General features: G+C 42.6%; 1 protein-coding gene across 1 annotated transcript in view; it reads left to right on the top strand.

The window, feature by feature from the left end:
- The window catches only part of Mpp7 (MAGUK p55 scaffold protein 7), a 212,670-nt gene that overhangs the window by 66,397 nt on the left and 124,794 nt on the right, over positions 1–21,479 (top strand). Inside the window, exon 2 of the mRNA XM_006973903.4 lies at positions 1,533–1,676. Within this exon, the coding sequence (XP_006973965.1) occupies positions 1,640–1,676 (37 nt within the window). The 5' untranslated portion in view covers positions 1,533–1,639. The remainder of the gene's footprint in view (positions 1–1,532; positions 1,677–21,479) is intronic.

Genomic DNA, 21,479 nt, shown 5'->3' on the forward strand with positions numbered 1-21,479 from the left:
AGAAGCAGCGTGGGGGCTGGGCACGAGTGGAGCCTGGCTTGCCCTCTCCTTTCATTTTAATTTTTAGCTCAGTGAGTTACATTTTTACTTGGAATTTAAATGACTGCCACCTTATTTTTAATTAGCATTTCTCCCTGTATGGATGTGTATTATGTGTGTTCTGCGTTTGTCTTTGGTATAATGTAAAGCAGATGGTAAGACGTCACAGCAGATAGTCAAGTCCAAGAAAGTCTGTTTGATGGTGGATTTTTAATATCAGTTTTCACTTTGGCAATTAAAATGCTAATTTAGAAGGCTTTACTGGAATTTAACAGTTGTATTTTTCTCAAGTAAAAGCTGGCAAGCTTGTTTGTCGTGATTCTGTAATATGAATCAGCAATTTAGAAGCTTTACGAATTGAAGTGAATCGTTTCCCAGTGTTTACAATGTCTGTTTTTCTTGTTGTCTTTAAGATAGGTTAAAATATGCTTTTAAATGACTGAATTCTCTGTATGGAGAATGGGGGCCAGGCGAACTAAAATGCATTGTATAGTTATGATTTCAACAAAAATGTAAATGATGTGTATTTTCCGTTGTTAGTCTGCAGTGATCCAAATTCAAAACACATGGCGGGCTCTTTCTTAGGTGCTAGGCTGGGTGAATTGTAATCTTGCTGCTTTCTTTTATGTTTTAATTTTATAATTCTGTTGCCTGAATTAAAGAAAGAAACTATCGCAAGCTAGCTTTTATTGTTTGTTTACTCCATGCAAGGCATTGTTGCATGCCTCGGTATATTTAATTATTACACAGTTCTAAGTTATTGTCTTCATTTGCACATTAGGAAATTCGGGCTTAATAAGATTAAGTAAGTTACTCAAGCTTACAGAGCCAGCAAGATTAGAGGTAAAGCCAGAGGTAACCTTGCACAGCTTTTACACTCTATCCCCTTCCCTGCTTATTTAGAGATAAACTTATGCCAGTTATTGAAAACAATATATTTTCCCGGATACATCTTAAGCTTAACTTTTACTCAAAGAAGGCTTAGCTTGTAGTGCTACCACTTCTGTGAATCTGTATCGCTGCTGTCCTAGCTGACGAAGTTTGTCAAGACGCGCTCAGCCTGCGGTAGAGAACTTTGCAGCTGTTGGACTAGAATGAACTCTATGGAAACACAGAGTTGTAGTTTGCTGGTAACTCAGATAGTCTTTGTTCCACATTGGGAAATATAGCCAGAGTTAGGGTAAGAGAGGGAGGAACTGACCGTACAGAATCTTCTGAAAGGTCACGATGCATCGAATCAGCAGCCCCTAAAGAAAACGTCACCGTCTTTCAGAAGCCTTGGCCTATGCAGGGGCAGCATGCTTTCAGTTAGAAATCACATCAAAACCAGAAACTCCCCTGTTAAAGACCAGCCTGTCACTGCAGAAAAAATTCTGTAGAAGAATTACGATCTCACTGGTGTCGAGTATAAGTTTTGAATTAGTTATAGGATGTTTGATTTAGTGATGCTTTTTTTTTTTTAATATACATATAATTGTTTCTTTTCTTCCTAGGGGCCTAACAGGACATCCGACTCTTGGGTGAAGTGCAGGCCATTGAATTCCCTGGAGCTTCCTGAGACGAGAGAGTGGAGGGTGGTCACGCACCGGCAGCCTGCATCATGCCAGCGCTGTCCACAGGATCTGCTGGTGACATGGGTACGAGAACCCAAGGGGACAGTTTTCCCTACATTCGTATATCAATATCGCTCCCAGTGATTGTAGCCTTGTGGGTGCAAATGAACTACATTTGTTTATCTGTGACCACCATGAGAGGCATGAAATTAGTCACAATAAGGTCTGGACTAGACAGGAGGACTGTGGGACATTCAGACTGCTTCCTTCTCCAGGTGGTGGTGATGCGTGCCCATACCCTTGTCTTGCTTTTGGAACAACACTGTGCATTTAATTGCTTAAAATGAAGCATTTGAGAACGGCCAGTGTTCTGGAAAATAATGTAATAGCCCTCCACACTACTGTCACGCACCTTTAACAGCAGACATGAATTTTTTGCCACACTTGCCTCGGACTTATTGCTTCCTATTTTATTTATCTGTTTTTATTCTCTTAACCTATCACCAGGGATAAAATACACCTGGAAGTCCCTACACATCCTTGAGAAGTTATATTAAAACTAAACCGTGGGCTATTGCTGTGACTCAGTGGGAAAGGCACCTGCTGCCAAGCCAGATGACCGGAGTTCAATCCCTGGGCCCCACATGGTAGAAGGAGATCTACTTCTGAAAGTTGCCCTTTGACCTTTACACTCTCACCATGCATACCTACTGACCCTCACTCACAATAAATAAGTAAATGTCAAAAACAGTGTCAGCTGATACTCAGCAAATCCCATCAATTGTAAGATTCAGATAAACAACTATTTCTTAGAAACAAAACACATGTCATGTATATAAAATCTCCTTTCTGACCCAGTCTAGCAATTGTTAGCGTCCTTGCTATGAACACTGTTTAAATATGGATTCCTGGAGGCTTTTTAGACCTGTTCAGAGTAAGGGGGAGGGACTAGGGCTGAGATCCAGTAGAGTGGATGTTTAATGTGTGTGAGCACTGGATTTAATCTACAACACAAAAGAGAAAGAAATGAGCGTGCTTGGGAAATAGGCTGGGCATCGTCTTTGTGTTTGTTTTGATTGATTTGAGACAGGGTTTTGCTCCGTGCATCCTAGAATAGCCTTTAAGCTCACAGTCTTCCTGCCTCAGCCTCACAAGGGCTAGGAGCATCGTGAGTGCCACCTTGCCCAGGCCACGCCTTAAGACTCCTTAAAAGAAGTAGCAGCATAATGTGATGGAAAACAATGTCCTGTGTGCCATGATGGCTTTGGTTTCCTGATCTTGCATACTCTTTCCAGCTGAGGTAACCATCTCCACCCCAGCCATTCCAATCCTGGGTACCACATTGATCCTTTCCAGTTGCTGTTCTGGCCGATGTCCTTGTGTCCAGTTCAAGCACACGCAGTGCTTACAGCAAGTGCAGCCTGGCTGTCTCTGTCCATCTACAGCCATTTCTTGCCTAGTGACTTGGACTGTGGATTATTTTTTTGTTGTAAGGAACTTTAATTTTTTGTTAAATTCTGTTAAACTTCAGTTTTTTCTCTCTTAGGATGTTAATTTGGAAGTTAACTCCTTTGAATTTTTAGTTTTTATGTAGTTCTGTGTTTTGTTGTACTATGTAAAATGAATAATTGAACTTTTTGTAGTAACAGGGTAATTATAGCTAAAATTTTTCTAGCCATAAAAGTACTGTGGTTGTGTAGTATATTTTATACTTCACTATTCACCAAAATTGTGTTAGCTTGATGGATAGCAAAGTATTGCTAATGGTGTAAAACTCAAAGGCTGATGAAAATAAGTATTTATAACAGAGAGCTCTCGGTCACAGAAAATAGCATGGATGGTATGGAATTTATAAAGAGCTTTTCTACACAACCATGTCATTTAGAGCAGAAATGTACTGACATACGACACCTGCTTTCTGATGTTTTTGAACCTGTGTGCCAGAAGGTTTGAGTCAGGCATGGAAGGCATGCCTGTTCCCAGGTCAGTCCACTCACGGAAGTCACAGTGGGGTATGTGCATTGGATGTTTAGAGTCCCTGCTTAGATATCCTGTACAGGTGCAGTCGAAGCTCTGTTTACTAATGTTATGTTGCTTAGCAACATTGTTGATGTTATCTTGCCATTGAGTCCCCGAGAGAATAAAGTTACCGTTTTACTGGTGGTCCTGGGCCCAGGCACAGAAGAAAGGTGCCTGACTTTAGTGTCGGTGCATAGTGTAGTCATTTGGGAAAATGCTCTGTGTATTTGTGGTATCCAAATGTGTGTTCTCGTGGGTGCCCTTATGCACATGTGGAGGCCAGAGAAAGATGTGGATAGCCTGCTCTATCACTCTGTGCCCTGTTCCTTCGAAGCAGGGTCTCTCACCAAACATGGGGCCAGGCTGTTGGGCAGCCAGCTAGCAAGCCTTATCTATCCTCCTGTCTCCCCACCACATGCATGCATGCATGCATGCATGCATGCATGCGCGCGCGCGCGCGCACGCACACACACACACACACACACACACACACACACACACACACACACACAGCTTTTTATATGGGTGCTAGGGATTCAAACTCAGATCTTTATGCCTCCACAGAAAGCGCTTTTGCCCTCTGATCCATTTCCTCAGCCCCAGAAATGCTTTTTAATGAAAAACTCTTAGCACTGATCCATCTTCCTCTTTCTGCTTATTTCACTGAGGGGGTAGAAAAAGTGAGTTTTGTAAGTACAATGTGAAAACATTCCCATCTCCTTAGTCTCACTTTCTTTCTCATCTTGATAACTATTCTTCAAGAGGTGTGTGTGTATTCAACATTTCACATAGTTCAGATGTAGCTCAGTTGTAGAGCACGTGGTTAGCATGTGCGAGGCGCAGGGTTTGATCAGTGGCACCAGAAAAACTCATATGTTTGACTCTTCTTAAAACAAACGGACAAACAATCACAGATTTTATCATATGCTGCAGATTGTATTATCATTTCTTTCTTCTTGCAGTGCTTGGGACTGAACCTAGAACCCTGTGCATACTAGGCAGGAACTCTGACTCTGAGCTACATCTCCAACTGTGCATAGCAGATGCTGTTTCTTGGATAGATGTTTGCAGGGAGTGTATGAGTGTGTAAAGTGTGTCATGCCTGTTTCTTCACATATCTGCCCTGCATCATCTGTGGACTCATGCTGTTTCCCATGACTTCACAATGCCGTGGCTCACAGTGCTGTAAAGGGAAGCCTGATTTTTGCTCCTTTTGAAATGATTTGAGCAGGAAAGATGCACACATATAACGATGTTGTCAGGTTGACCTCCAGACTTCTTAAGCCAGCGAGCCATGTATGGAGCAGATTAGAGATCCCGGCCTCCACATTCTTGCCAGTGTTCAATACTGTCAGTGTTTGTAGTTGCTGTCGTCTGATAGGAAATACATGGGATGTGGAAGTGATAAAGGTTGATTGTTCCTTCTGTGGAGCACATTTCCATTGTGTACTGAACTTTCCCGTCTGGACATGTCTATTCTAACTTTCTCCACCATTGTGTTGTCTTGCCCTGTTCTAATTGATGTGCAGAATTTATCATTTTACATTATATACATTAATTCTTCGGGCCATTTCTTCTAGCTGGCCACTTGTCTTTTCTTTTTAATTCCCCCCCCCCCCTTAAATAGTCCCATTTCTTTTATAGAGTTGAAAATCATGTAAGCACATCTTGGTTATTGCTTTCCCCCTTCAGCTTAAGTATGTCTCCTCTTGCCCAAGAGCATATATATTCTCTATGATTTCTTTTAATACATTTAAAGATTTGTTTCTACACATGGAATTTTAATCTGACTGCAGTTTGCATGTAGAGTGAGGCAGAGATCTTCTTTCCTCTCACAGATTGTCAACCGTCTTAAGAATTAATGACCCCATATTCCGTTCTTTCCACCAAAGTTCATAGTTTTTTTCTTTACCATGTATGAGTGCTACATACATTCTTGGTTCTCTTTCTAGATTATAATGACCTGTTGATTTCGTCTTACAGTTTTTAATAATCCAATTTTTATAGTAAGTTTAGAACTACAGAGGTAATGTAGAAAGTGGCAGTGCCTCACACCCAGCTTCTCCTGTTGTGAACTTTCTGCATTCATGTGCCAGACTCCACTCGATCTGTGAACTGATTCAGATGCAGTGACTCTAACCAACTCTAACTGTCTCTGTTTCCTCAGTTCTTCCCTCCTGCCCCCTCTCCCTTTGCTTCTAGGCTGTCATTTGGATCAGCATGCTGCCTGCGACGTTGTGACTCATCAGGCTGCTCTTGGTCTTGACGTTTTCTCAGGCTTGTGTTGACTGACATCCTTAGGGGTTTTGAGGTACAGTAGTTAGGCACATTGGAAGGCTGTCTGTGTTTGAGTTTGTCCTGTGTTTTTCTCATGAAGGGAATGGAGTTGTGTTTTGGGGGGTGGGGTGGGTCAGTAATAGAGGTCAGCGCCATCGCATGAAATCATAGGAAGGGTGCTCACTGTCAACTTGACGGAGACTGCTGATGCTGACATTCATCTGGCTCTCAGCTTCTCCACTCAGAAGTTTCTCTCCTTTTCTGCTTTCCATATTAGAAACCGTGGGCATGTCCAGGTGAAGATCACACTTAACCACAGGGACATTCTGTTCCCCCTTTAGGGTGAAATATCTGTATAGGTTTCTTGGATCTTGTCTTCTTCTCCTCCATTTATTCACTTGTTCATTGTTGGTATTGACTAGTGTCTGTTTGGCTTGTGTTTGGGGTTATAATCCAGCACTGTTATGTTATTATCCCAGTTGTTACAGCTTTGCCTGGTGGAAGCTCTTTCAGTCTGTTCTTTAAAAACCTCCATCGATGTGGACTTGCTGATTTTTTTTTTTTTTAGCATGTCCTTGCTTTCGGCAGCCAAGGGGCACCAGCTCATCATGAGTGTTTCTTGCCCTATTCCTCAAGTAGCCATTTCTCCAAGGAGCCTAGTCTCTTTTGGGTGGAGAACAGGATTAGAAATGGAGACTTGGGCAGCTGTTTTGCCTACTGCCTCATGAGTGTGACTGTCTTAGTTAGGGTTTCTGTTGCTGTAAAGAGAGTGTGACTGTCTTAGTTAGGGTTTCTGTTGCTGTACATATGACCATGGCAACTCTTATAAAGGAAAAACAATTAATTGGGGTGACTTACAGTTTCAGAGGTCCAGTCCATTATCATCATGGCAGGACGTGGTGGTGTGCAGGCAGACATGGTGCTGGAGATGGAGTTGAGATTCCTATATCTTGACTTGCAGGTAGTAGGAAGTGGACTGAGACACTGGGTGTTGCTTGAGCTTATATGAGACCTCAAAGCCTACCTCCACGGTGACACACTCCCTCCAACAAGACCATACCTCCTAATAGTGCCACTCCCTTTGGGGGTTATTTTCATTCAAACCTCCACATTCTGCTCCCTGGCCCCCAAAGGCTTGTAGCCATGTCATAAGGCAAAAATGCATTCAATCCAACTTCAAAAGTCCTCATAGACTCCTATTAATAGCCTCCCATTTATTTAAAAGTCTAAACTTCAAAGTTTCTTCTGAGATTCATGCAATCTCTTAACTGTAATCCTCTGTAAAATCAAAGTAAAAAAGCAGATCACATACTTCCAACATAGAATGGCACAGGATATACATTACCATTCCAAAATGCAGAGAAGGGAGCATGGTGAGGAAATACTGGACCAAAGCAAGACTGAAAAACAGCTGGGCAAACTCCAAACTCTGCATCTCCATGTCTGATGTCAAAGCACTCTTTAGATCTCCAACTGCTTTCAGCTTTGCTGACTGCAACACACTTCTTTTTCTTGCGCTGGTTCCATTCCCTGTTAGCAGCTCCCCTCAGAAGGTATCCCATGTTCTGGCATCTCCACATCTTGGAGTCTCCAAGGCAATCCAGGCTTCACCTTCACAGCTTCACACAGTGGCCTCCCCAGGTCTCTATTCAGGGACATCCCTGACACATGCCTGGGCTCAGTAGCTTTCCTTAGTTATGGAGGGAGATTCCATAGTTCCTTTCTTCTATCTTTAACTCCAGAACCACATGGCCAAAGCTGCCAAGTTCTACTGATAACTCAGGCTGGACCATGGCTCCCTTGTCCAATTACACCTTCACCATCTTTCTGTGTTCAACAGTTTCCTTCACTGCCTAAGACTGGCTGTACTGAAACTCTATAGACCAGCCTGGCCTTGACCTAGGAGATCTTTCAATTACATCTTCACTTAAGCCTCCGCTAGACTCTTTGGCCAAGGGCAAAGAGCAGCCACATTCTTTACCAAAATATCCCAAGAACGATCTTTAGGCAACATATTAAAATTCTTCTCTGAAACCTCTTGAGCCAGCCCCGCCCAGTTCCAGTCACCCTCAGCACCACTGTCGTCCATGCCCCTACGAGTATGGCCCAGTGAGCAGCATGTAAAGCATTCCACTGCTTTCCTAACCCAAAGTCTCAGAGTCTGAATTCCTTCAAACAAAAATATGGTCAGGCCTATTACAGCGATACCCCAGTCCCTGGTACCAACTTCTGCTTTAATTAGGGTTTCAATTGCTGTGTAAGAGACACCATCACCACAGCAACTCTTATAAAGGAAAACATTTAATTGGGGTGGCTTACATTTTCAGAGGTTTAGTCCATTATTATCATGGTATAACATGGTGGCGGGCAGGCAGACATGGTGCTGGAGATGGAGCTGAGATTCCTATATCTTGACTTGCAGGCAACAGGAAGTGAACTGAGACACTGGGTATGGCTTGATCATATATGAGACCTCAAAGCCCACCTCCACAGTGACACACTTCTTCCAACAAGGCCACACCTCCTAATAGTGCCACTCCCTTTGGGGGTCATTTTCTTTCTAACTACCACAGTGACTTTAGACCCTCTCAGTTAACAAAGTAGAGACATGGGTACATATGTACTTACCCATGTCTAAATACCCACAAGGTCATATGAATATTTCTGTTTAGGTCAATTGGGGTTGTAGTAAGCTAATATAAGCCCTTGCTTATGTTTCCACTTCTAAACTGGTAAGTAGGTAGTTTTAGGCTTTTCCCTTTGCACGTCTGTAGATCCCTTCCTCAGGAGTGGGGTCCCCCGTTCATTTACTTACTCATTCAGGTACAGTTTATGTGAACAGAAGTGCTAGAATTGTTAACCCATGGGATGTGTCTGTCCTCAGAGTTCATCTTACTATTTCTATTCCTGTAATAGAGTGTGCTTTAAAAAAACATCTTATAGAATCATGCCTTGGCTGAATGTTAGCTTTAATTTTGTAATTTCATTAAATATTATTTGTATAAACATATAATGTGAAATATATTTGTACAGAAATGAATTAAAACCCTTTATAAGTAGAGTTTTAAAAGTGCTAATAACACCAATGCCCATGTGACTGCCACCTACAGTAGGAAATTGGAGACCTTGAAAATACCGGCTTCTTAGCCATACCTCCTGAGAGACGGGGATCTGGCAAAAATTTCTGCTGCTCACCATACTGTGTTTATGATTTGCCTAAGTAGTCCTTTGCAGTGTGGTAGAATTTTGTTAACTCTCTAACTTTCCAAATGGAATTGAACCATATTTATTTGTATAGGCTGAAAGTTAGTATTCTGTTGAGAAAAAAATCATATAATTTATAAACATGAAAAAAGTAGATGTAAGCATTTTAAAATACAGGAGTACAGTATTTATAATAGTGGGTGGGGGGAGTATAGCCTTATAATTAACTATCAGTCACACTTTTATAATGTTTTCCTTAGTGTTTTTTGACTGTTTTTGTGTATGTACGATTGTGTGTGTGTGTGTGTGTGTGTGTGTGTGTGTGTGTGTCTGTCTGTCTGTCTGTCTGTCTGTCTGTCTGTCTGTCTGTCTGTCTTCATGTGTCCATGTGGGTGAGGGCATGCGGGAGAGCTGACAACCGCAGGGGTCAGTCGTCATCTTCTGCCTTGTTTGAGGCAGGTTCTCTTGTTGACCACTGCCTACTCTAAGCCAACTGACCCTCACAGCTCTGACAATTCCCCTGTCTGTCCCTTCTATCTCCCGCAAGGGCACTCTGGATTGCAGAGGCTTGTGCCACTGTGTCTGGCTCTTTTTACACAGGTTATGGGGATTCAAGCTCAGGTCAACAGGCTTATGTGGTGAGTGCTTTTGCTCTGAGCCCTCTCTGAAGCTCTACCTGTCTACTTTGTATGCTTCCTTACACACTTTCTTTTTTAAGATTTATTTTTGAGTGTATATGTGTGTGTGTGTGTGTGTGTATATATATGTTCATATATATATGAACATGACTGTGTGTGCATGTGCATGTGTGTGCATGTGTCTAAGGAGGCTAGGAATAAGCATCAGCTCTCCTGAGACGTGTAAAAGATGGTCGTGAGCAGCCTGTTGTGGGTGCTGGGAGCTGAGTGCGAGTCTTCTGGAAGAGCAGTAAGTGCTCTTAACAGTTGAGCCATCTCCCCAGACTCTGTATATTTCTTATAAAAAGAGAAAAACAAGGCAGTCTTTCTATTACCAGTAAACATTTTTTTTAAAGCTACTGATAGTTTGAGTGTAAACCACAGTCATCTTTCCACAGAAATTGTAGCAAGTTCTACTTCCCATGGTTCTCAATAACAAAAAAAAAAAAATGATCAGTGGAACATGATAGTGTCTTCCTCACAAAAGGCGACACCCCCTGTGACAGATCAAAATGAAAACAGACCCTTTTGCACACAGTTTCAGAGCTTTAGGGAGTGTATTACCAACTGTCTGGTGCCTCGGTCTGGCTCAGGCTTCCTGTCCTGGAAGCAGAACACCGCTGTATACGGGTCCACTCTCTGGACCTGCATCCTTTAAGGAGAAGGAGGCCAACTTGGCCGCTGCTGTCATCTCCAGCATGCTTTCCCTAACAATAAGTTCAACATGGACAGCACTAAGGAACTATTTGACTAGCCCACTGCGTAATTACATTCCCACTAAACCCAAATTAAATTTATCTTCAGTGGCAACTCATCCTTAATTAGATTCTTTCAAATGCCACCATCCATTATGTATTCTGCGGTTTGCCTTTCCTCTGTGTGTACAGCCCTTCCCTACTACATGCCCACTGTTACTAATGTCCATGCTGTTGAACACCGCTTTCCTTCAGGATTGCAATCGCTGTATTTTAGTCATCAAATGTTTCCTAAACATGACTGTCAAGTTAGTCCTTTTCTCATGTATCTGTTGGATTTAACACTTTAGAGTGGCGTTTTGGGGAAGGTCTGAGGTGTGCTTCTAGATGGATTTTCTCCACAGTTACCCTCTTGTTCCATTTTGACTTGAGAAGCGTGGCTCTTTCCCTTTGGTGCCAGTGCCAGTGTCCGGGGCCTTCATTGCAGTGTGAAATCGAGGTGGTGAGGGTGAGTCCACTGGCTTAGGGTCTGCATCTCAAGGGGAGCATGTCAACATTGCCTCTTCGTCTTCTGAGATCTGTTTATTTTCCTGTGCAGTACCTCCTCCGCCATCTTTCCATCAGGAAGGCAGTGCCATTAACACTGCAGCCCACAGAGCCCAGGCTCTTCAATGGTTCCATGAGTTCTCGGGATAACAGTCCCCAATTTGGCAGTATTGATAATCTTATCAAAGGCTGATGTTTCTCTTTCTCTCTCTCTTCGTGACTCCCCATGGTCTTTAGTGAGCACAGCAGAGGCTAAAGCCACCCATCAGCCTGGGTCTGCTTGTTCAGAATGGGCAATCACACTATAATCTCCAGTCCTTCCACCCCCTGGTTGCTGTAAGCAGAAGTTTCTGTCCCACCAGCAACTCCCAAATACCTGGACAGCTGCTTCCCAAATAATTGACTCGGAGGCTTAATATTACTTATAAATGTTCTGCCAGTAGCTCAGGCTTATTACTCACTAGCTCTTACATTTCAATTAGTCCATAATTCTTACCTATGTTTAGCCACATGGCTTGGTACCTTTTCTCAGTAGGACATTCTCATCTTGATTCCTGGCTGGCATCTTCCAGACTCCACCTGCTCTCTTCCCTCCCTTAGTTTGGTTGTCCCGTCCATACTTCCGGCCTGGCTTTATTATCAACAATGAGAGCAGCACACATTCACAGGGAATAGACGGACATCCCACAGCAGGTTGCCTTGGCAGTGTCATCGGCGTTTAAAAAAGATTCATTGGAACATTTTTATTTTAAAGATCCAATTCGTCCATTTTGTGCCGTCCATATGTTGATGAGTATTGGACAGATTCAGGGAGCTGGTCTTGGGGGTCAAGACAGATGAGACACCAACCTCAGGAATCCAGCTTTGATCCATGCATGGAGAGGTTAGAGGACAACCTCTGGTGTCCTTCCCTTCCACCTCAGTGAGGGTCAGATTTGGGTATTGGCGGTGGATGATAAGTCAAGAGAGTTGTACTTTGTCCTCTTCTGAGCCTCAGATCAGAAGGCCTGCACACCCTTTGTTATGTTAAAAGGGTTGCCTTTTATTACTAGTTTGCAAATGGCATTTTTTTTCCTGGTAATTAAAGAATTATTAGCCTTTGATTTTATCAGGGGTTTGTTTATACATCTTAATGAACATATGATTAGTTTGTAGGAAATTAATCAGTTTTTAAATGTTAAACCAGATCGCTTCTTAGGAAGATACTCAAATTTGTTACAGTTTATTACTCTTTTTAATGTAGTGAGTTTGGTTTGCTTATATTTTGTTTTAAGGGGTAGGTTTAGCTTATAATTTCCTTTTCACATTCTTTGTGGCTATTGAGTTTATTGTTTATTTACTTTTTTTTTTTTTTGAAACAAGGTCTAACTTTGTAGTTCTGGCTTCCTGGAAATTTTTATGTAGACCAGGCTGATCTTGAACTCAGAGATCTGCCTGCTTCTGGGGCTGGAGTAAAAGGCATGTGCTACCACTCCTGGTGAATGCTTCTTTTAAGACAAAACAAAAACAAAAGACAAGCTATCCCCCCAGCTCTCCATTTGCAGCACAGGCTGGCTTTGAGATCTTTGCCTCAGCAGTTCCAGGGTCAACACACTCTGCCTGACCTGTTCTCTCTCTTTTAAAAACCCGTTTGCACAACATGGTGCAATGCAATGATTCTCCTTTCTTCTTTTTTCTATAGAAAGGTTTGTGACAGATTGAAGTTTCCTCTCCTAGGATAGAACCTGCCTGATAGGCTACTAGACCTGGAAATCTTTTTATAAGACTTTCTGTATTATTTAGCTTAAAGATTTTAAGAATATCATAGCTTTCTATTTCTTCTTGGGGCCATTTTATCAAAAATTTCAAACTTTTGGGGGTTAAAATTGCACATCCTAACACTGCTTCATGCCTGTGTTTTCTGTGTTGATGGTTTTGATCTGGTGTCTGTTTTTACTCTTTTGATCACAGTTTCATTTTGTCAGTTTGACCAGGTATTAGTCCTGCTGTTTTTGTTTTCTTTTATTTTTAAATGTATATGTGTGTGAGGTGTGTGTGTGTGTAGGTGTGTGAGTGTGTATGTGTGTGTGAGTGGGTGTATGTGTGTGTGTGTATATATATGTGTGTGTGTATATATATGTGTGTGTGTAGGTGTGTGGACATGTGTGTGAGTGTATGTTTGTATGTGCATGTGTATGTGTGTGTGTGTGTGTGTGTGTGTGTGTGTGTGTGTGTGAGTTTGAGTGTGTGTGTGTAGACAGTGTTTGAGAGCTGGTTCTTTTCTCCTGCTGAGGGCTCTGCTGCTGGAACTGCGCTGGTCAGGCTTGACAATAACTTTACCCACTGAGCCATTTTACCAGGTCCCATCATGTTCTCATTTCATTAAGTTTTTAGGTCATTTAGAATTATCTTAAATAGGTTATTTAGAATTAAAAAAAAGGCTTTTTTCCAGTTGTCTTTCTGTTACTGACTTTTTTCTACTTTGTGGTCAGGAAGCTGAATTCACATGATTTTAATCCTAGGGAAATTTTTTTTAACTTTATGTTCAGTTTCAATAAGTATAGGGTATGCTTTTAGCAATCGGCATAACGCTGTATGTTTCTGTTAGCCCAGGCTTACTAAGCCTTTCCAGTATCCTCGACAGGCATACTTCAGAGATACTGTGGATTTGGTCTCAAACCATTGCATTATAGCAAATATGTCAATTTTGTGAGTCATTTTTCTGTTTTCCATTGCATCTGATGTAACACAGTGACACACTACATTTGCAGTGTCCACACCGGGTGGTGAGTTTCGCTTGTCAGAATTGTCAGCCTGACACAATCTTGACTCACCTGGGGTCATGTTCTTAATGGGGAATTACCTTGATCAGGTAGGTTGGCTTGTGGGCATGTCTGGGGGCTTGTGGGATTGCCATGATATGATCATTGGAGTGGGCAGACCTACCCGTTGTGGGCAGTGCCATTCTTGGGTTTGCATTTGTTTCTCCTCTCTTGATGTGGATGTGGCCAGCTGCTTCAGGGTCCTGCCTTGACTTCCCTGCTGTGATGGACTAGAACCTGGAATCGTGAGGTAAAACAAACCCTTTCTGCACGAAGGTGCTCTTTGTCACGGTGTCGTATCACAGCACCAGAAATAAAACCAGGGTGCACCTTATTTGAAAAACATTTTGTTGTTCAAAAATATGAAGTCTTGGAAAGTCAGCGATTCTGTCGGTGATGGCTGGAGACCGGTGAAGGTGGTCATTTCTTAAAATAAGGAAGACAGTGGGAAGCTTGCATAGTTGACTCTTACACACACACACACACACACACACACACACACACACACACACACACACCCCTCTTTGTTGCAGTCAGTGCTCTGCTGTCATGCCATCTGAATTCATGTCACACTTGAAGTCTTTGATTGTCATTTGACCACTGTTTATGGCATTGGCATCTGCCTTCTGTTTTATTCGGTTTTGAACTCCTCCTGATCTCCTCTACTGCCAGTGTGGTTCTCTCTCAGCAGTGTGTGCCCTCTTTGAGGAGTACTGCCAGCTGATATTCAGGGTCCATATCATAGGCCAGTCTGGTTAGGAAATCTCATTCAATTTAATTCCATCACAAAAATCATGATGCTTTTATCCTTAAAGTGGTAGATTAAGTTTATTGAGGATACTGGACACATTGTGAGCTTCCCCCACTAAAAGCAGCCATTTGAGATCATGAAAAATAGATGTTATTTGTTCTTCCAGTGTCATGAAAATACTATGTGTGATGGTTTGAGTATGTGTGGCCCCCATAGATGTGTGTTTGAATGCTTTGCATCTAGTGAGTGACACTATTAGGAGGTGTTGCCCTGTTGGAGTAGGTGTGGCCTTGTTTGAGAAAGTATGTTACTCTGAGGGCTTTGAGGTCTTATATATGCTCAAGCTACACCCAGTGTGGGACAGTTTACTTCCTGCTGGCTGTGGATCAAAATGTAGAACTCTGAACTACTTCTCCAGCATCATGTCTGCCTGCATGCTACCATGCTTCCTGCCATGATGATAATGGACTAAACCTCTGAACTGTAAGCCGGCCCCAATTAAATATTTTCCTTTATATGTATTACTGTGGCCATGGTGTCTCTTCACAGCAATAGAAACTCTAAGACACTGTGTTACTGTCCATTTAAAACAAACCAGTCCTCAAGGACTGGTCAGGTGTGCTATAGCACACTGAAGTCTTAGCACTTGGGAAGAGCATGACTTTGAGGCCAACCTGGGCTACATAGCAAGATCCTGTCTCAAAAATAAGCCAGACCAGCAAGGGTTACATAGTGAGACCTTGTCCAAAAGAAAACATTTAAAAAAAAAATGAAATAAAAATAAACCAAACTAAACCCCAAAGCCACATGTAACAACTTTTCCCCTTGATGGTGGATTTCATTGTGGAAAATCAAGTCTCAACTTGGGTACACTTTTCTTCCAGTAGCTTTCAGAGGGGCATACACCGCATTTGACCGTATCATGTTTCCAATTTTCAGTTTGCTTCCATAGCAGAGTAAGGTTTCCAGGCATGTAACTGCGTGCTGGCTGGTCTCTGTGGTGGGGAAAAAGGGCATCTGGGAGACCTCTGTGTTGGCTTTACTCTTCTGATTACTATTTGTTGCTTCCTAGCACTCATTCTGAGCCTTTGCTCTCTTTCGGTCAGGAGGATATGTGCCTCTATATAGCTGTGACTGTGCGAAGTGTTCCTTTGCCAAGCGTACACGAGAGGAGGAAGCATTAGGAGTGGATGTTATCTGAAGAGTGCTGACAAGCACTTACACAGCCTGGGGGGGTCTGTTTGGCTCTGTGGGAAGGAGGCCAATCACTCACATGCCTTTGATCCGAGAACCACCTTCCTCTTGTTGGGAAGGGTGTCCTCTCTTATGAAGCACACAGGTTCATTCAGCAACATATGTAGAGCCTGAGGGAAGGTACAGCTACCTTGTGAGCCAGATGAGCCCAGGCTAGACTGCTGATCAGAGGGTTGGCAGCTGGTGCAACCATGGCTCCCATATTCTGTATACCCTCGTGTGACAGTGATAGGACTAACTTTCTACATTATCGATACTGCTGTCACAACTTTCATTTTTATCATTATAATGGTTACTACACATTATAGAAATTACGAGGATTCACTGATTTTTTTCGACACATGAATGCATCATACATGGATCCACTCTGCTTCCCCTTGTTGCAGATTCAATTGCAGAATCTACTCTTCTTTGCTAGTGTTAAATTCCCAGTGAAAGCAGCTTGTGGACCTTGTGAGAGACCACCGGGGACTCTCCAGACACAACAGACCACACCCTAAGAAGCAAGAATTGATCTACTTTCCTGTGTGATTTCCTCACAGGCATGAATTGGAAAGTGGCCGTTCTTGCCTCCTCAGCAGGTTCCTGTTTAGGAGAAAATGCTATAATAAGTTCCTTTTAAAGAGAAAGGCTGGGGAGTCGGTTTAGTGGGTGAGGTGGTTGCCAGGCAAGGCCGAGGGCTTGGGTTTGAACTCCCAGAACCCATGTAAAGCTAGGTGCAGAAGTGAGTATCTAATCCCAGTGCTTCTATGGTTAGACCGGAGTGGGAGGCAGGTGAGTCCCCAGAAGCTTGAGGGTGAAGTAACCTGGCTTACACAGTTTAAACAAGAGACTTTGTCTCAAGCAAGGTGGAAGGCCAGGATGGACACCTAAATTTGTCTTCTGGTCTCTACACATGCACCATGGTACATACACACAAATGTGCACACACATCATGCACATACAAAGGATCAAATAATGAGCACCAACTGAATGAAGTTAACCATTCCAAGTGAATAAAAGAGGTACCTTGGTAGACTGTTTTTATAGTCAAGTTTTAGGTACACTGTTCGCACATATAACGCTTACCTGATCAGCAAACCCCAAGACTTTATTTGATCAAGCCATAATTATTACAAAGTAATTTTTTTTGTAAAAAATATTAGCACAGTTCAGAATGTGTGAAGTTGGCCCGTTTGCTTGGTTTCTTGACAAGTTAGGGATTTAAAGGAACCGGAAAGACTGTGCTCGTCAATACCTGGAGAGAATTTTATTCACCTCCCCACCTTTGAGACAGGTCTCTGGCCTCAAACTCAAACTGCCCCCCAAGTGGTGGGGTGAAAGGCCCCTCCACACCTGCATAACAAAATGTCTCTTACACTGAATTTTCGTGACACGATTTGGATGTAGTGAGATGACTGGTTTTAATATGGAGGCATCTAGATTGGGGACCACTTCCACTCACACTGAAACCCCAGACTTCAGTGTCCTTTGTAGATTCTAGCATCCTCACTGCCTAACTGAGTTGAAACAGCACCTTATTCTTTATTCAGCTCAATGTAGCCTTAGCTTTCCCAGCCACACTTTTGGTCTTTTGAGAAGAAAGTGTTTGCATTCCCAGGTAGCTATGAGTTCTCTTGAAAGCAAACTTTCATGTTTCAAGAAGAGTTGAGTGTGGGCAGAAAGGTTGGGAAGCATCGACTTGTCTGTTTTTAGGTGTAAATCACCGATTTGTTATATTTTTAACACAAATAAGACATTTTTACAGCTTAGATATTTATTTTTAAAATGCATGTGTGGAAGTACCGTAGTTTTTACTACCAACAGTATCTTTCCCTGATGACAATGGGTCTTGATCTCTTTTGGATCACAGGAAGTGTCTTAGAAGAACTCATTTGGTGCATAGCTGACTAATAGGTGTGTCTTGGGGACATAGTGAAGGATATTTCAGGACAATCCTGAAGAGAGAAGCATTAAAGATGGTCCCATCCCCTGTGCTCTGCCAGAAGGTTTTCTTGTGCTTGATACTTACCAATAAGCCTTTGAGGGTACAGATGCATGATACAGCTCCACTTCCTACTTTATCTGGTTTAATTGTTCTGTTGTCTTTAATTTTAATTAACAATAAGCATCAAAATAGATTGAAAAAGCCCTATCATGCTATAAATAGCAAATATGATGTTTTAGCTTGTGTATTAGTTACTTTCTATTGCTATGATAAAACACCATGACTAAAGCAACTTATAGAAGACAGAGTTTATTTGGGCTTGTGGCTAGAGAGGGGCCAGGGTCCATCATGGCAGGGAATCATAGTAGCAGGTAGCAGGCAGGGCTGCGGGAACAAGAAGCTGAGAGCTCTCGTTTCAACCACCAACACGAGGCAGAGAGAGCAGCTGGAAATGGTGGGGGCTTAGACTCAGGAAGACTGCCTCCAATGACATTCTTCCACCAACAAAACCAAACCTCCCAAACCTCCCCAGACAGTGCTGCCCACTCATGACCAGGCATTCAAGTGCATGAGGCCTGTGAAGGACTTTCTCATTCAAACCCCACAACTTCTATACCCACCTTACTCCGTCCCCGCTGGCTCAGTAACTGGTTTGCTGTGGTGTCAGTGATTAAAGGGTGGCGATTGACCACAGACTGTAAATTTTAGAACCCATTTTTACTTTTCTATGCCTGTATCTTTTGTGTGAACACTACTGAAAAAAAAAAATCCAAGTTCTATTCTGCTTGCTTTGGTGGTAATGGAATACTTTGTGCAAAGCCACAGGCTACTGACTTGGAGTTAATTACAAACAGGAGCCTCTTCAAGCGTAGAGATAGCTCCTAAACATGAAAGTTCTCGGTGAGTATATGCACTTGCTTTCTGGTAACCCACCCTGATTTTATAGACTCCCAGGTAATTGAACGAATTGCCTCTTATTGTTATTAACCAAGCTGCAATATTGGGATTATTTAAGTTGTTCTGCATATTTAAAGATCTCAGTGTGCCAGATGCTTTAATGTTGTTTGAAGTTGAGAGATAGTGTAATGAGGAGAATGTTTCTGTTGAATTCAGGGATTTTAGTCACATAGGCACTTTTGGAAATAAACCATGCTTTAAATGAGAAAAATTGAGGCCCATTAGGAACGGCACTAAATAGTGCTGATTATTTTACCTTTAAGAAAGTGGAAAATTTACTTGGTGTCCCATTTTATTAATACCATAAAATTTAACAGTGTTGTTCTGGGTGTTGATATGCGTTCTTTAGTGGTTATTAGCCCCAGGTTATAGTGAAATGGTTTGGTTCACTGCCTGTCCATATTGGGTAGAACGCAAATATCCAAACTAAGAAAAAAGCAAATCCATAATTGTTCCTGTTTGCCAAGTCTTTTGCTAAATACTTTCTAAACCTTTCGGTTGCTTCTCGCATCCAGGGCGGCTGAACACAGAGGACACCCTTTTTCTCATTTAGCGTAGGCTTATAGCTTCCCCAGACTCGAGCTAGTAATGAAGCTATGAGGGATATGACAAGAATGATGGCATTGAATTTCTCTAGACTACCAGTAAATGTTTCCACCCTGATGTCAGGAATGTAGAGCATCTGGAATCTGCAAGCGGAGTGAACCGTTCACTGCAGGGACACTTTCATCAAACTCTGAGCCATTTATTCTCCGGGGAGCCACTACTGTCTTGTACAGAATGCTGTATTTTTACAGAAGCAGCTTCCTGGAGCTGGAATAGTCCTCCTCATGCTTCTGCCTTTTCTAGCATTTTTCTTTTGAGCTCTGTCATTGTTTTGAGAGTCAGTGCTGCGTTTTAGCATTAAATTCATTTCTTTTGGGTGAGTTAGCAGTAAGTTATAGTTGACCAAATATAGTGAAAAGCAGTAGAAAAGGAATTATTCTAAACAATTTATAGTTTAGATGATGAGGCTGCGGTTTATGCTTTGTCGTCTTTTCCCTCCGATTTTCAGAGCATCTGTGATATGTACAGTGACACCTTTTATATTGGCTATGGCCTAGATTTCTTTTCTTAACAAGCACTATAGAGGGCTGGGGAGACGGTTCTGGCAGTAATGTGCCCGCCACGCAAGAATGAGGGTCTGAGTTTGGATCCTCAACTCAACTAATAGCAGGGTGGCACAAATCTGAAATCCTAGTGTTGGGGAGATGGAGACAGCCAGACCTCTGGAACTTTCTAGCCAGCCATTTTAGCCAAACAGTGAGCTACACATTGAGCGGGAGACTCTGTCTTAAAAAAGTAGGTGGGTTGAGGAGGACACCTGATCGATGTCCACTGCTGGCTTCTGCTGGCTTCCACAGGCGTGTGTGCACCCATATATGTACAAACACACACATAAGCTGCACACACACAGAGCAATAGAGAGGGAATGAGAAGGAATGCTAGCTATTCTGTGTCTGTGTGCTTAGTATGTGTGTGCTGGGGACCAGAGTTCACCCTGAGGTGTCATCCTCAGGTGTCATTTCTCAGTGTTGTCTACTTTTTTCCTGTTTAAAGACAAACTTGCTCATTGGGCTAGGCTAGCCGGCTGGCCAGTGAGCCCCAAGGGGTCCACCTGTATTGGCCTCTGCAGCCTTGAGATTTCAAATGTGTGGCATCAACAGTTTACAGTTTTGTTTTATATGGATTCTGGGGGATCAAACTCAGGTCGTCCCTGGCTAAGTTATCTTCCCAGCCCACACCTTTGTTTCTTGAGACAGTCACTCATGTAGCCAAAGCTAGCCTTGAACTCCTGTTCATCCTGCCTCCACTTCCTGAGTGATGGGTTGCAGGCACGCACTAACATGACCAGCCTCTGTTAATTTAAAAATTATTTAAAATCAAGATTTAAGATTAAAATAACTATGTCGGTGTTCATTACATAGAACCCACCAAGCTGCATCTTTGCTTCACACTCCCTGTTGTTCAAGCTGTAGGTTTACCAGTGGGGTAGACTGGGCGTGACAACTGCCCTTTATTCTGAAGACTCATTGCTACAGAATCATGTTGCTTCGTGTTCTCTGTCCCCAACTACACCATGTTCCCTGCTCCCAGACACCTTCCAAGCATCCCTGTCTCCTCTGAACCCAGACACTTTCCTCTTGGATTCTTGTGGTCCCCTCCCCACACACAGACTTGAGGCTGGCTGCATCGCGCTTCTAATGTCTGCTCCTCACTTTGCTCAGGCCTCCTGTGCACATTCCATGTTGGTTATTACTTTCATCCAGGCATCTAGTCTACATAAGCAGAAATGAATCACCTCCATGCAAGATGTGCTCGTGAAATCCCAGCTCGCGTGTTTTGCTGTGTAATTTCTTTGGGGTTTCCAGACCACTAGCCCTCTGGAAGTCAGTCTTTCCTTTCTGCTCTGCTTGTGGGTTGCTTTGATGTAGAACAGATGGCTTATCCTAACTTTATAGTCATCTTGATGAAAAGATGGCTCCTGGTCATTAGACAAGCGTGGCAGCTGGGCAGTTTTCCTCTGGCATTCTCCCCCGTTCTTGTCTTCCCATTCCCACCTTAGTGGTGGAGAAGATTATTTTAATAATAGAGATGAATTTGTACAGTTGTTCTATCAAATGACTCTTTGTCATCCATGATTCGTCATCACCATCGTTTTGTGATTTGGTTGGTAAAATTGTTTAGTTGGATAAGTTGTTTTTCCCCTTAATGTGCATGTGTGTGTGTAGACGATTTC

Source organism: Peromyscus maniculatus, chromosome 5 (assembly GCF_049852395.1).
Source record: "Peromyscus maniculatus bairdii isolate BWxNUB_F1_BW_parent chromosome 5, HU_Pman_BW_mat_3.1, whole genome shotgun sequence".
Classification (NCBI taxonomy): Eukaryota; Metazoa; Chordata; class Mammalia; order Rodentia; family Cricetidae; genus Peromyscus; species Peromyscus maniculatus.